The 15,820-nt window shown below is 45.6% G+C and overlaps 1 protein-coding gene across 3 annotated transcripts in view; it reads right to left on the bottom strand.

The window, feature by feature from the left end:
- Kcnd3 (potassium voltage-gated channel subfamily D member 3) overlaps window positions 1-15,820 on the bottom strand; it is a 217,375-nt gene continuing 201,555 nt past the window's right edge. The window contains exons 3-8 of one of the 3 annotated variants that reach the window (NM_001270962.1): window positions 15,425-15,587; window positions 8,837-8,938; window positions 8,414-8,503; window positions 6,932-6,988; window positions 5,626-5,873; window positions 1-4,960 (exon numbers count right to left, since the gene is read on the bottom strand). In NM_001270962.1, coding sequence (NP_001257891.1) covers window positions 4,759-4,960; window positions 5,626-5,873; window positions 6,932-6,988; window positions 8,414-8,503; window positions 8,837-8,938; window positions 15,425-15,587 — 862 coding nt within the window. In that variant the 3' untranslated portion in view covers window positions 1-4,758. The remainder of the gene's footprint in view (window positions 4,961-5,625; window positions 5,874-6,931; window positions 6,989-8,413; window positions 8,504-8,836; window positions 8,939-15,424; window positions 15,588-15,820) is intronic. The other 2 variants (NM_031739.3, NM_001270963.1) reach the window with 2 other exon arrangements.

Raw genomic sequence — 15,820 nt, 5'->3', positions numbered from 1 at the left:
CTTGTGGCACATAGTTTGTTTAATCCAGGTTGGATACATCAGGTACAGCAGTGGCACAGGACTCAATACTGTAAATGATATGCATGTTATAACATTTGCACTACAGTTTCAAAGAAGACAAGAAACTTAAGAGCTTTTTCCCCACAGAAAGTTTTCACATTTGTCTTCCTGCAGTTTTATACAATGTATTTCTTTGCCAGTGTGATGTTGGTAAGCAAAGCCCAATAATTATACGAAAATAGAAAAGAACACACTTGATGTTTTCCACAAGAACATTAATGGGAGCGCATGACCTCTAAGGAAAACATTGGAATGTCTGGTTATCAAAAATATACCATCCCTCCCACCTCCCTGGTTTGTAAAATAGTCCATTGGTCCAAGGAGTCCCCTAGGACTTGGGTCTGTGCCCTGCACTGGCTAATGTGTTATCAGCCAGCACAGTTTAAGAACCTGCTAAGATAAATGTCATTCCAACATTTGATGAGAAACGTAGAATATCCTGAATAAAAAACAAGACCCACAAGGAACCCCTTTAAAAAGCCATTTTGTTTCAAAGCCACTTTCCCTTGGTTCTAATGCTTTTCCTGATACTGTTTGGCCTCCAAGTGTCATGGGTCATGACTGTTTTTCCTTTATCCCATCACTTTAAAGCTTTGCAAGTAATGAGAATTCTTTAGAGGAAATATAAAAGTGTCTCCTGTTCCTCTTATGGTGGTTACCATGCTAGCTAGCATGAAAGGGAAGCTATTACTTCAAATGAACAGTATTGGGATCCTTCTGCCTTACTTAGTTACCTAGTAATTGAAATGAGGGAGCCTGAATCACTAGAATCCATTAACAATTTCAAATCTAATGCTAGTTCAATTTCAGTCACTACTGCTATTTTTAAAAAGACAAGGAAAATGATCTAGGCATATAATGCTCCCAGGTACTTTCCCTACTTGCTTTCGGACAAGAAAAGGTCACGATCCTGAACTGCAGAGAAAACAACTGTATAAAGTCCTCCACAGTTCTGTATGTGACTTCTGTCAACTGCAGAGTTGACATCATCCACCACTTCCTTAACATCTGATCAATGTGGTCATACACTAGGAATGTTCAACTGTTGAGACTATCTACTGGTCTTTTGAAAGAGGTTCTGTACAGTTAGTCCTGAGCTTGAGACTAGTTAGGAAAACTGGGAATGAGGACAGAATAATGGTGTATTTCAGGAGGTCCTGCTAATTCAGGAATGCTTCCTTCCCCTAATCAACACTCTTGAAATCTGGCTTTTAAAAATGAGCAAGCCTTAGAGCAATGGAGCAGGATATAGAAGACACTCCCAGGACCCACGTCTTGGATCAAATCATAATTTTGCCACTCGCGTGCTGTGAAACCTTGAGTGAGGCATCCAGCTTCTTTGTGCCCATTTCTTCTCTCTGAATCAAAAATTTACTAAGGTGACTTCTTCACAGATTGTAGTGAGAAGCAATAGTATGCTTTGAAATGTCATCGTCCAAGCCTCCTCCTCATTGAGAAAGTCAAACGTTTGCCTGAAAGATCTTGGGCATTCGCTTGTTCATCTACTTCTTAGAGAAGTGATCACCCATGGCTGGCTCTACACAAGAAACACTGTTTCTAAGTTTATAATTTGTACTAGTACAGTCAGGTGATTTCCAAGAGCTATATCAAGTCATGTTGACATTTACACATGAGTGTCTCCTTATGACATGGCAACTTTGATGGTTCTTCTCCAACATAGTAGCTCTGTGAGGCAAGAGGTGTGATGAAAAACCTCAAAACCAAACCAAACCAAACCACATTAGACCAGTAGCCAAAGAGTCTTGTGCTCTGGTCCCTATTCTATCCTTAAAGACTATATTGCCTTGATGGTATCAACTTCTCTGCATCTTAGCTTTCTACACTGTAAAATGAATTAGTCTTTTAATTTCTCATATGCTCAATACTGTATTTTCCAAGTTATTTTCATTTATTATTTGAGTGTAGTCTTAGTCTTTTTTTTTTTTTTGTCCTTTTCTTTTTTTCATCACCAATGCTAAGTAAGGTTGAATGGAGTGGTGGAGTGGGGAATTTACTGATACCCTAACATGGTTTGTACACCGTGAGTCATTGCATCAGAGAGCTCTTGGTCTCCAGAAGAACGTGGTATCCTGGTTGTTGCCTTACTAGCTGATGAATCAGATTTACTAAGTTGATCGAAGTTTTGCCGCTGTGCTTCCCCGTGAATCCCCTTTAGCAGATATGGCTGTGAGCTGTTTTCTTGGGTTGGTATCTTTGAGCATAGGTGAGTTGGGTTCCTTATCTCTTGTCAAGACTAAAATGGGGGAATGAAAATGCAGACAGTTTAATGATTATTTTTAGGAGCTGGCATGATATGGGCTTTGGAGATGAAATAGAAACAACACAAGATTCAGGTCTCTGAAGTCAGTAAAAATGGAATTTTGGAGGTGCAGGTTTTAAAATATATTTCTTTTCATGAGAAGCACAGTATGCTGCGTTGGTGCACTGTTCAAGTGACATGGAGATCCTTGGTTGAAGCAGCCATTATTCTAACTCTCTAACGACTTGTTCTGAAATAGAACGGTGGTTTGTATGAGAATTCAAGTGTTCCTTTTCAACTCTTCTCCTTATTCCACTCAGCTCTTAGGGCTTATCATGCAACTAGACATTCCTTTGTTCCATGATCCACTCTTCAAAAGGAAGATTCTCTTCTACTACTTGGCCTACCTGCTAAAATTGGGTCTAGCTTGGCTCTATGCCTTGGCTGCTAAAATATGTCTGAAGTTACTAGATTGGAAGAACCACTCCATTCCTATAAGGGGAAATCTTGAGGCCAGGTCTAGGAGAAAGGACTGTCGGGCCACTGAGGATGAAGACAGGGAGACAAACATGGAAGGAAGGGCCCCTTTCTTCCACCCTTCTAGCCACTTTCTGGTTTGGTACCGCTTCAAAACACCAGGACTCCTCTGCATTCAGGGTCACTGGGGCTGGAACCAGGAAGCCCCATGAGTGTCCTCAGGTTAACCGCTGTCTAGTTAAAACTCATCTAGATGGCTGTAGTGGGTAGAGAGAGTTTGAGCTGTAAATGAACAGCTTATCTTTATTTTAAACAGCTGTAGAATGGGTAAGAAATTCCAAACAGCTCATGTGCCTCAGATCCTAGGCTTCAGAGACTGCAATAGAGTATTTGGGGTTGAGAAGGGCAGGAAAGGACTCTTGTCACTAACCCTGAGGCTCACTTGCTCTGCTGTGAAGTGGTGAAAATGATTAGGAAGATTCCAGAAACACTGTTTCCCAGGCCCACTACCCTGCAAATAACTTGAACAAACATATCCACATTTTCAGGATATAATCTGCACTCCCTCATTTGTGTGGAGGTCATCAGTGGTTCCACACATTAGCTATCTTCAGAGATGAGGGCTCAGACCTCAAGGCATCTTTTAGACCAGGCAATGATCATCTAGAGCCTCTTGCTTGCTTTCTTGCTTTGAAACATTCTTCATGAGATACACAAGCTTAACTTTCACAGTTCTATTTAGGAACCGCCTTGGGTGGTAAGCCAGGGTCTCCTCCCATCCTCCTCACTTGAAGATGCTCATGAAGCCTCTTGGCAGAGCTCCGCATGGACTTCATGGTGGATCCTAAAGGAGGGTACACAGCAAGGCGCTCTGGAACTGTGGGAGCTTCTTGGTGCTTCTGTCTTCATTGGGGCATAGCAGAAACAACTGCTTTCTGAGGTTGCTGATTTCAATTTCAAGACCACCCCCCCACCTAAACTGCAAAGATAAGTGGTTCCAATTAAAAGGGAAGCACCTCTGTTCATAATATAGACTTACCTCACCCTTAAACTCAGCCCACTGGCTTCCTTTCTTTTCTGTATTGGCATTCACTCGGCCTGACCCCAGGCACAAGTCTGCAGTACTTGGCAGTGACGGAGAAGGATTTACTGTCCACGGCGAGACAGATGGTTGGACACAGAAACAGCCAAGGTGAAGCAGATAGGTACAGAGACAAAGGAGACGGACGGACCAACGGAGCAGAAGGTTTGCTGTGTGGTTGCTTGACAGTTCTGTGCAGGTCAGCTGGGCAGTGAGGGCCCGGCTAAGGTGACCTCACCCATCCAGGGAATGGGGAGAGAACTCAGCAGTAACTGACTTTGAGCCTAAAAGCTTTTGCTATAAAAGAAGAAAAATAAAAACCAACCTCACAAAATGCATTGTTTTGGTTTAAAGGTGTTGGGTTCGTGGAGAAAAACATTTCACGAATATCCATTGATGATTTTGTTTTCCACCTTTTCCCATGAATAAATATTATCCATTAAGATCCTTGAAAAAGGTGCTTAAATACACAGTGTTATAATTTCTTCCTGTTTGCATGTGACGACTCGGCCTCTGGGCTGCTCTTGGTCTTGTGTTTTCCTCACTGGGGTCTCCAGAAACAACTGTTATTTGGTCTGAGGTACCCCCACCAGGCCCTGTCCAGGCAAGCAGCCTGCACCCCCTAATGGCCAATCCCCTACCCACCCCCTCCCTTCCTCTGGCCCCAGTAAGATGCAATGTCACAGGGCTATGTCCACTCCAGCAGGGGGATCCTTGGGTACCCTTTGCTGTTTCCTTTCCCTTCCAGGCACAAGTCTCAGTGCTGGAGGTGCAATGGGGCAGGCAGAAATAGTGGGAGGGAGTGGTCCCAGTGGCCACCCACCAACATGCCAGCCCCCTTTACTCCCCACTACCCCCTCAGGCCCTCTGTCCAGTGTTTTTACAAGGCAGAGACCTTGACAACATTGCTGGTTATGGAAGGAATGTTCGTGTTGGGACCTGGGCTGGCAGGGGGTGGCCGACTTTCTCCCTCTGGGGTTAGAGCTGGGGGAGTAGGGATGCTGATGATGGCTGTTGTAATCTGGGATGTTTTGCAGTTTGGTCTCAGTCCGTCGTCTGCTTTCAAATTAAGGCTGGAGCGACTGGGATAGAAAAGAGTGAAGTGAAAATGGTTCCTGCTATTGGCACCCAGTTCTCCCTTGATTCCCTGCACTGTTTTTGCTCTATGTTCTATCAAGGAACTCAATGGCCCTTGATCTCTCCCTTTAATAATCAGCCTTTAATTGCCATTCTAACTATTATTAACAATTACCAAATCATGCAGATAGTACTTATTCCCAGCCCAGTGGACTTATCACTTGTGATGCTATGATCTTTACGTTTTCTGAACTCTCTAACTTATTTGGATTAATGGGGAATGGCTTAAATACAGAGAAGGAAAGGTCCACTTGTGACTCACATTCAGCTTGGAATTAGCCGTATATACCACACAGCTGAGAAAAGTATTTTCTTAGGAAAATGACCATAGTCCATCTTTTCAAGTTTTGAATTCGTTCTGAGTCCCTCACCCCCACCACTTAAACCCACTTTTGACCTACACTGCTACAGTATCATCCTATAGCCCACGGAGACCATTGGATTAACTTTAGTGCAGAAGAAGGTAAGTGGGGGAGGAAAACAGAGGGGCCCCATGCAGTAGATAAAGGGAGCCACTAGGGGATCCCCGAGGTTCTAATGCTGAGCTTGTTTAATTCTGGAAAGGGAATGACTCAAGACTTTGGGGGTGGCAGGAATGGAAGCCACCCACCTAGTGGTGAGGGAGGGCTGCTCACTGCCCTGGATGTGGATGGTGCTGAGCTCTTGCATGCTGCGCAGGCGGGTGGCCGGCAGGTTGGAGTTGGGCAGGTGCGTGGTCTTCTTGCTACGGCGGGAGCAGCAGGTGGTGGTGAGGCCCGAGTGGCTGGACAGAGAAGGGCTTCTGGTGGATGGGTAGTTCTGCATTGAGCTCTCCATGCAGTTCTGCTCAAACATCTGCTCATCAATAAACTCGTGGTTCTGTGGGAGGAAGGAGAGAAAGTGAAAAAGAAGAAAGGAGGAAGGGCAGAGCTCCAGTCTCTGTCTGGCTGCCTGTCTGCTTGGGGCTGCCCGGATTACAGATAAGTGTTTGGGAGGGGTTTCATTTCCACAGGTGTCAACGTCAAAAGAATCAGATTGGCATCCCTGGGCATTAGATTGGGCAGGGACACAGTTGTTCAATCATTGTGTTTCATATACTCCATCTACAGCTTTGAGAAGAAGGACGAGAAGAGACCTAGTGGTATCATCAGAGCTGGAATCGATTTTTTTCAGTAAGCTCAGAAGTCATTGAATCTGAGTTTTCTTGTTCATCTTTACACATCTGGTGACTTATAAGTGTGACATAAGTTTGTAAACATTTTGGACCTTTCATAAAGTTGGAGGAACATTGTCCTTGAATGCAAAGGGGTCAAATTGCCAGGGCTAAGATTTTTTTTTAAATCTTTTTCTTTCCCTCTAGTTATAGCATACGGATCCTTAACTACCTGGCAGTACAGGATTCCCTGGGTCCTAGGGATTTCCTAGTGTAAGCATGGGAAGAGAATATTAACAGGGTTTTGACTGGAGGCCACAAGAGTGGCTTGTATGTAGCTAAAGCCAGGACAATTTGAAAGTTGCTGCTTGGCTAAGGTGATTAAAGCTCTGTGGCATTGGTAGTGAGGCTAAGACTGTCAGAATAAGGAGAAAGAGAAGTGTAAGAACAGTTCAGATAAAAGAGTCCCCTGTCAGCCAATACCAGGAGTTTCTAGGAAACTTGGGAGGTAGCATAGAGCTTGGCATTCAAGAGGAAACCTTGAAGCTGAATCCCACTGTCCCCTCTTAGCCCCTGGGAAGGTCAAAGGGAAGAATAGGAAAGGAAATTGGGTAGTTTGGGTGCAAAACCACTGGGAGCCTGAGCTGGTACTGGGTGTGACAGCAGAGACAGCATAAGCCCAGGAAGAATCAGCTGCACATGCAGAAAACCAGGCTAGGGGTAAGCAGAGTAGATCCACAGACTCAAGAGTCAGAGAAGAACAAGTGAATTTATAAAGTTATACCTTGATGGTGGAGGTTCGTACAGACAACAGGGGATCATCCACAAGATAGGATAACCCCTACAGGACAACATGCCAACAGAAGATAGAAACACCATTGGTTGTACATTCCAGCATTCCAGTCTTGACATTCAATTTCTCAATCCCAGCATTCCACCCCCCAAGTTCAACATTCCAGCCCCTGTTGCCAGCATTCTGCTCTTGTCCCAACATTTCACCCCTTGGTTCTGATAGGAGCCTGCTGAACCCAACATTCACTCTTTCCACACCAACATTCTTCTCTTCCTATCTCAACATTCCGCCCAGGGGTCCCACATTCCTTCCCTAAAATCTGGCATTCCAATATCCCATCCCTGCAATCAATCCAGCATTCTCTCAGATTCAGCATTCCATCCCTCCAACCCCAGCATTCCATCTCTTAAACCCCCAATGCCAACATTCCAGCCCTTCAAACCCCAAGGTTTTCACCCATGTCCTTTAAATGTATACATTCCACCCAGCACATGCAACTTGGAATGGGCAGTGGGGTCTGGGCCTATCCCATTGGCAAGCTCAGTTTCCTCAGGAGAATTTCTAGATATGCATAGATGGTTTTTGACCATAGATGTTGGGACCTGTGTTTACAGAGCACTTTCCATTCAGAAGATCTCATGGGGTTTCAACTGTCATCCATGGTATCCATTTTTGGCTTTGAGTAAGGGGTATCTAGCATCTGGGAGGCCAGGTTATGAGCTACTAGGAATTAAGAAGTTCCTTTCCAGAGTGTGCTGAGCCCTGACTCTAGGGTCCAGGGAACTTCTGGAAAGGAACAGGAGGATGTTCACTTCAGCTTTCTCTTCTGACTTCTCCCACCCTATGGTTCCTAGCACCTTTTGCCAAGGGTTCAGGGTTGGCCCTACTGCCCTTCCTCTCAGGCTGTCAATAAGGCACAAGCATCATTCCCATTCCAGCTGGGGCACCCTATGCCATGATCCCCTTAGCATTTGGCCTTTCACAATCCGAACTCCATACAAAACTGCCAAGTTACTAAGTGGGGTTGGGAATGATAAATTCTTGGCTAAAGAATATATATTCTGCCTCCTTCATTAATGTAGGCATGAAAGGGACCCATGGATTGCATCAACTCAGCTACAGGGGTGGGATGAAAATCTACCCTCAGGCTCAGCTTGAGTCTTTGAGGGTGATGTCCATTAGAACTAAGGGATGAAAAACAAAAGTTAGTCTTCAGTAATCAAAACACATGTTGGTGTTACAGGGGAATGGGAAGGCTATGGGAATGGCTTCTTCTCTAGAGCTGTAGGACACAGCTGATCTCTTACTCTGGTGACCTTGCCTCACCCCTTAGGGTCTTCATCCTAGAGGCTGAGAGACTATGGTTTTGGATAGGAAGGGGATGGATTAAACTATCTGGCCTAGGATGATAATGTGCGTACAGTCTTGGAAGGTCAGGGATGAGGCCTGAGGGGGCAGTAGGCTGGAACTCACAGTGGTCTTTTCTAAGCAGTGTAGCAGGTGGTGGTGCTGGCTCTCGATGAGTGACGTGGTCTTGCCCATGTGCTCCTCTTCTGGGGTGCCCTAGTGAGAAAAAAAATCAAGGATACGGCTGATGTCTTCTCCTCTCTCCAGCCTCTCCATTTCCTCATAGAAGATAGAAGGACATGGAAAAATCTTGATAAGCCATACTAGGACTTATCACCATAAAACATACTGGTCTTGGGCTGGGGGCCCTTGTCAACAGTGGGTTTATGGGCTGCAGTGATATTTTCTGGGAGAGATATGTTGGTGGGAACATTTGGAAACATGTCTCTGTCAGAGTCTAGATTGAAGCTTTCTGGGGAGTGCTGGTATGTGTGGATGAGAAAACATGTTTCTATTTTATCTACTCTGCCAGGTCTTCTGGACACTTACGGTCAGCTCCAGAGCTTCATTGAGGAGTCCATTGCGCTTGCTGTGCAGGTAGGCATTGGAGCTCCCTGTTTTGGCCACACGGATTCTGGCAAGGCGGGCCTTCTGTGATTGGCAGACAATAAGAGAGACAATAAGATACGAGAAGAGCGAGCCTGGCAGAGCCCATGACAGCAGCTGCCCACTGAGCTGCCCCAGCATTGTCTGAGAAGGGAAAATGAGCTCCTGTGGTCTCACCTTATGCAGCTCTATAAGATGATAGAATGGATCTGAGACCCGTGTACCTACTTTTGCAATTTAGCCATGGTCAGGACTCCAGGAATCTTCACAAACATTCAGCCTGGGTAGAGTCTTGGTAGAAGGAATATCCCAGTTTCAAGTTCTCTCTCCTGAAGCATTTGTTACCTTTCCCAATCAGTATTTCACAATGGCTTATGCCATTTGATTATCTCCTGTCCCTAACGAGACTGTATAGACCCTAGAGGACTGTGTGTGCTAGCTGTCCTGATTCTCTTCTGGATTCCAGTGTGGTTTGTTCCTCACATGCTTTAGGTTCCCGAATAATTATGAAAAAAGTGAAGAGAGCAATGGTACCAGCCACACCTCTTAACTGCCTTGTCCGTTTCCTCCTAGTACTTACCACTAAGGCAGCATACCTGCTTGTCTTGCTGCAGTTTCTCTCCTGTGGTAGAACGTAAGCTCTGGAGGGCAGGTGGTTTGCCTTCTTTGTTACCACGAGGCTCTTTATCTTTTTAAAGTTAAGAAGTGTATTTATAGGTCCACGACTGACTTTGGAAGTTATTAGTAGATACATCAATGGATGTATCAATATACATCTATGCTGCGCACAGAAGTGGGACGGATATACTGTATATAGAGGTGGGCTGGTGTACATGTGCAAAAAGGAACATATTCCAGTATATCACTTTGGCTTTACCTACCATGACTGGAACCCTTCCTGGGAAAGTCCTCAACAGACAACCCCCTGACCCCCACCCCATAGAAGGGCTGATAGCATCTTGGGCCAAGCTCATCTTGATTGCTGAGGGAATAGGAAAGGCTGGGCATATGATATATGCTGGCTGCTCTTTTTTTTCTCCATTAATGACTATTAGCCATAACAACAGTATAGCAAAAAACAGAGCACCAAACATCTAGTCTGGGACTGGAGGAAAGTCCTTTGGCTTAAAGTACATAGCTTGGGCTCTGTAGGTCTAGAACCAGCTCTAAGATAGTGCTGTAAGACAAAAAAGAGCCCATGAGATTCTTGTCCTACTCTGGAGTGGATGGTCCTCTTCCTGCCTCTGGGTACAATGACATGTACCTGGACTCTGAAAGAAGGAGTCTGGGGAGTTGTGGCAATTTTCATTTCTTGTTATCCTCTCCCAGCTATCCTGCCTTGGTTGGTTCACATGCTAAGAAAAGGCCATGAACTGTCCCCTGTTTCCTGGCAACTCTCCCACTGTCTAGCATCTCCTTGTGGGGACAATTTAACTCTTTTCCTTGGTCTTTGAATGTAGGGAAGAGGCTAGAACTAAGTTTGGAAGGTCTTCCTATAAATCCAAGGATGGCTGCTCCTCTACATGGAGAGAATGAAGAGGAAGACATACAAAAGAAAGGCCCATGGGCTGCTCCTGTCACTCCCCATTTCTGAGAACCATTTATTCATTCATTCATTCACTCCATGTCCAAGACGAGTCTGCCTAGTAACTCCGCTGCCTCCCTCCCATGGTAGATGCTGATAGTCAAGTGACTTCCTCACAGCTCATGGAGTTGGCTGCTGTCACTTTGGGGGAAGGCGAGGTATTGAGGCTGCATATGGAAATCCAATTGTGTAAAGCTCATTATAGCCTTATATAATCTGATTGCCACTTACAGCCAGACCTTTCTCATATGTAGGCTCTGTCTTTATTACTTTCCGGAGATGAAAGGTTCTCCTGTCCTCCTCTGTGGCACTTCTTTTAATCTTATCTCACTCTGGATTCTATTAAAGTAGAAGATTGTCACATCAAACATAGCGTATCATTTAATCATTCCCAAGCGGGATTCAGAGGTTTGAGGCATGCTTGCAGAACAGTATCCTTCCATGTAAAACGGGGTGGTGCTCTCTGCTTGGTTTTGTGTTCCTGACGGTCAGAGCCTTGGGCTTGTGCACATTCTTTTATTGCCAGCATCCAGTGCAGGCTCAACACTGAGCAGGAGTTCAAGCAAAGCTTGTGGTAGCCAAAGGAGGAAGAGCAAGCACGGTTGGCTGGAAGTCTGCTTATAAAGCTATTGTAAATGGACCCAGTCTCTGTGTGCATTGGTCAGTTTCCACTCTCCTCCGCAACCATAAGGACGCCATGAAAGATAAGAGAATGTAGAGGCCATGTGGGCTATTTCGAAGGCCAAGCAATTAACAATGAATTGATTTAAAAAAAAACATGGAGTGCATTGGGGCAAGCCACTCAGCCAAGCTAAAAGAATGAACTAGAAAGGATTCAGCTCATGTCTTCTAACTAGGAAGCCAAATACAGCATCTTTTTCAAAGTGTCTTTCCCCTTCTTCCCTGAGCTTATCTTCATCCTGGTACGTTTCTAACTTTCCAGGCCAAAGCCAAGGAAGCTGAATCTTCAACAGGTACAAATGGAACTTTGGGGTGGGAGGAGAGAGATCCGGTACAACACTGTCAACCCTGGACTCAGCCAGGTACCACTACTGATCAAGATCATTCGGTGACCCCGGAGGAACCTGTAACAACTGAGACTTCCTAGCTGGCAGCTGGCAGCTGGCAGGGACACCCTGCACATGAGTCTTTGTATATCTTGCCCTGAGAGGGGCAGAAGGAAGACAAGGGAGAAATGGATACACAGGCAGTTGTACACTTAGACATTTATCAGAGAGACATTGAGACATGTTGATATAAACACAGAAATGCTCACCACTCTTGTTTGTGATAACTGGAAACCATTGCTATCCTAGATGTTCTTCAACAGAACCATCCAGTGGAACACTACTGAGGGGGAAAACTGAAAGTACATTTTTGGTGAATGGATTTTAAATAAAAAAATTTTTTTTTCCAGACAGAATCTTATTGAGTTACCCAGGCTGGCTTTGAATGATGTAGCCCAGGTTGGCCTTGAACTTACGATTCTCCCATTTCGGCCTTCTGAGTATCTGGGATTACAGGCCTGTACCATTAGACCTGGAATAAGGGATTAGTGATACAATTTGAATTACTGTATGGGAATTATATGAATGAAAAAGGCCAGTTCTTAAAGGTTATTTGCCGAATGAGTACACATATGCAACTCCTTGGAAATGAAAGCATTTTATAGGTGCAGATCAGACAAATAGTTCCCAGGAGTAGAGGAAAAGGGAAGGCATAGTAAGAGTGTGTTCTCACAGTCATGCTGCTTCTGGGTCTCCAGGAGCTGCATGGGTGAAGAAAATGAAACACACACACACACACACACACACACACACACACCACCTCCACCACCACCAGCACCAGCACCACCACCACCACCTCCACCACCACCAGCACCACCACCACCAGCACCACCACCACCAGCACCACCACCACCAGCACCACCACCACCACCACCAACAACAACAACAGCAACACAACCCAAACCAAAGCCCCTGGGCCAGTCTAAGGACGGGTGAATGAGGTTGCTTCATACCATGTGTGTACTGTATAGTTTTATAAAATGTTAGCATTAGACAAAAACTGGCCAAAGTACATAAAAGGTCTATTTATGGAACTACGTGTGAATCTATAATTATTCCAATAAAATATTCCTTGAGAAATAAAGGATATGGTACTGAGGGTGTAGTTAAAGGATAGAGCATTTGCCTACTGCAAACAAGGCCCTGGGTTTTAAACCCCGGTACAACAAAAGTAAAAATGTCAGAAAAACTAAAACAATCTCTCCTGAAACCAACGAATGTGGGTAAAACTATGGCAGGTGGAAGCTTCTTGAAGCCCTATCCCAAGTGCCTTTGCTGGACAATGTTGGCTCATCTCTAGTTCCCTTGGGTCAGAGAAGATATCCCTGCGCGCGTGGGTAGATGGGATGCACACATTTCTTTTGGAGCCTTACCCACCAGGTACTTGGGCTGGAGCTTACTTTAATGTCCTCGAATCTCCCAGAAGCATGGTCAGGGCTAAAGACTATCATCAGCTCCCCTAACCTCCTCCCTGTCCTGTCTCTCTACTTTCACTAAGTCCCCTGAGCCGGCCTTGCCTTGGCTCACCATGACGGATTGAGAGCTGGGAGCAGACAGTATTGTTTTTCCCTCTCACAGGAAGCCGGAGGTGAAGGAGACAGAGCTGTGCGACCTTGAGGAGAAACAGTATCCAGGCTAGGTGAAAACACTGTAAATATTTACTTATTTCAAAGGATAGAGAAAGGGGTTGGGGAGGGCTCCTCTTGAGTGGTTTAGAGGGAGGAAAAAGCCAGAGTTGGCCCTTCTGGATTTTAATCACACATCATAAGCTTTATACAGTCTGAGGGAAACATTCAATGCTGTACTCTTTGGGGATGAGCTTCTTTGAGAAGTAGGAATGGTGTGGGCAGGAAGGGAAAGGTGGCTCCAGAGCACAGCTACCTCTGGAGGGGCTCTCACCATGGAACCTGGCACTTCTGAGAACCCTAGCAGCTCTGCGGGGGGAAAAACCTGTGTCTGTGCTTGTCGGGGGCAGGAGGGGGAAACTAGGGGGGGCGGTGGATAGCAGCATGTGCCACAGGATTCCCTGGCCCCGGGGTTTAGATATGGGAGCCCGGTGTGATGGATTTAGTCATTGTTCACATTTACCAGCTGCCCTGAGCAGGGAAAGGTAAGACTTCCATTTCAGGGGTGTCTGGGAGTGGGGAGACCTTGACCTTGTGCAAAGAGATAGAAGGCAGATGCTATAGGGGACAGAGGACCTCAGGAGAAAGACTTTAAGGCTGGCAAAAATTACAGACCAGGTATGGGTGCAGGGGAATAGGAAGGTAAGGAGGAGGTAACACAACGACACACAGAGGTCATTTTTGGGTGTGGGGACACGCTTAGTATATGATTATATTATTCATTGTATATTTTGCTATTTGTCGTTCTTTGTAAGTTGTTGTGTAACCATTGTTTCAGAGTTAGCTTAAACTTGTGGCCTTTTATAACTTTGTTATAGCCAGTATGCACAGACCTGTTCTGAGGTTCTAGATTCTTTTGTACAGTGATTCCTGCTACCCAGGAATTACTCCTGCCAGTGGGAGCAAACAGTCTAGCTGTTAGGCCTGTCACAGGGAAGGTGCTTACATAAATGTCTGTGGAAGGGAAGGGATGGAAGAAAGAATAAAATGCAGAGAGCAAAATCCTCGTCTCATCCTCCAACAAGGTGCCCTTCTGTCCTTTGTACACAGAGACTGACCTCTGTGTACACAGAGACACGGGTCATGACCTCCAGAGCCCTGCACAATAAGGGTGCCATTTTCATCCCAGATCAAAAGGGAAGTAGACACGTCCCTTCAGATATCCCTTCTATTCTACTCTAGAATAGAATCACCCAGGAGACTGGTGAGGTACACTCAGGGAGTATCTATGTTGTCTATAGAGAGAGACCCATTTTAATGTGAATGGTGCCAGTATGTGGGCTGTGGGCTCAGATTTAAAAAAAAAGAAAGACAGCGGAGCACTGGCATTTCCTTCCTCTCTGCCACCTGTCTGTCAAGAGATGAAGACAATTTCCATCATGTGCTCCCCCTGTCGCCATGATGTTTGAAGGCCAAGTAGACAGACCAATCTTTCTGAAACTGTGAGCCAAATGGTCATCTTCTTTTAATTGTAAATGACAGGCATTTGTCACAGCAATGCAAATAACACAGGAAGGACCCTTGTAAAACTACTGCCAGGAACCATCTCTGGATGATACCTTGGAACTGGGGCGTGGCTCTGCTGTCCCAGGGAGAAGCCTGAAGGCCAAAAGAGAAGGGTTTCTGGGCACAGCAGCCTGTAGGCATCCTGCTCTGTATGGGTAGACAGTGGTATTTCACTTACTTGTCTTCTAAGTACGGACTTGGCGTAACAGAACGTTGCCCAGGCCTGATGCTGACTCTCTAGTCATCGACTGAGTTCTGTGACTTGACACCCTGGTGCTTACTAACGTTTGATGTTCCACTTGACCTAGAACTCAGTGGCCACACTCTCTTCTCTTCTCACAGTGTTCATTTTCTCTTTTCTTCACATTTATTTTTGTCACTTGGTTTTGTATGGGTCCTCAACAGGATATGAAAATGACATTTTGTTTCCTGGTAAGCTCTTGGGTGGGACAAGGAGGAGCCAGGAGCTGTTTGGCAGCCATGGCTAGGGGTATAGAAATGGGGCTATGGCTCAGTTCAATAGACTACTTAAACGGGGGACAATCAGGTTCTGTGTCAGTAACTGAAGATTTGTTGCATTCACAGCAGACTGGGACTGAGGACATTGGTGGGTAGGAGGACATGACAGTGCCTCACCTTTCCAAGCCAGATGGAGTCTATGCAGGAATCCTCTAAGGCATCTAGGCCTGGCAAGGCTGCCTGAGACCCCCACCCTTCTTACACCCCCAACCCTGCCTCTAAGGCTTACCTTCTGTGCCCTGCGTTTATCTGCTCTCTGGTTCTGATGGTAGATCCTGCTAAAGTTGGAGACTATGACGGGGACTGGCAGAGCAATGACCAGGACGCCGCTTAGGGAGCAGATGGAGCCAAATATCTTCCCAGCAATTGTCTTAGGCACCATGTCTCCATACCTGTAAGAGAGAGGGAGAGGGCGGGCACAAGAGAGAGGATGGAAGTAAGGGGCCATGTGGGAAATAAGTAGGGCTTCTCAGCCAATCACTGGCTTGCCCACACATTCATTTATTCATTTAGTCATTAGTGTGTCATAGTAGCTACTGTGCACAGGAGTAAGGGCTACGATCTCAAAGTGAGCAAAGGAAGCGAACCCCTTATGTTCATGGAGCTGACTTTCTAGAAGGAAGGC

The sequence above is a fragment of the Rattus norvegicus genome, chromosome 2 (genome assembly GCF_036323735.1).
Source record: "Rattus norvegicus strain BN/NHsdMcwi chromosome 2, GRCr8, whole genome shotgun sequence".
Lineage (NCBI taxonomy): Eukaryota > Metazoa > Chordata > Mammalia > Rodentia > Muridae > Rattus > Rattus norvegicus.
Note: the sequence above shows the minus strand (reverse complement) of the source record. Positions and strands in the feature narration are given on the sequence as shown.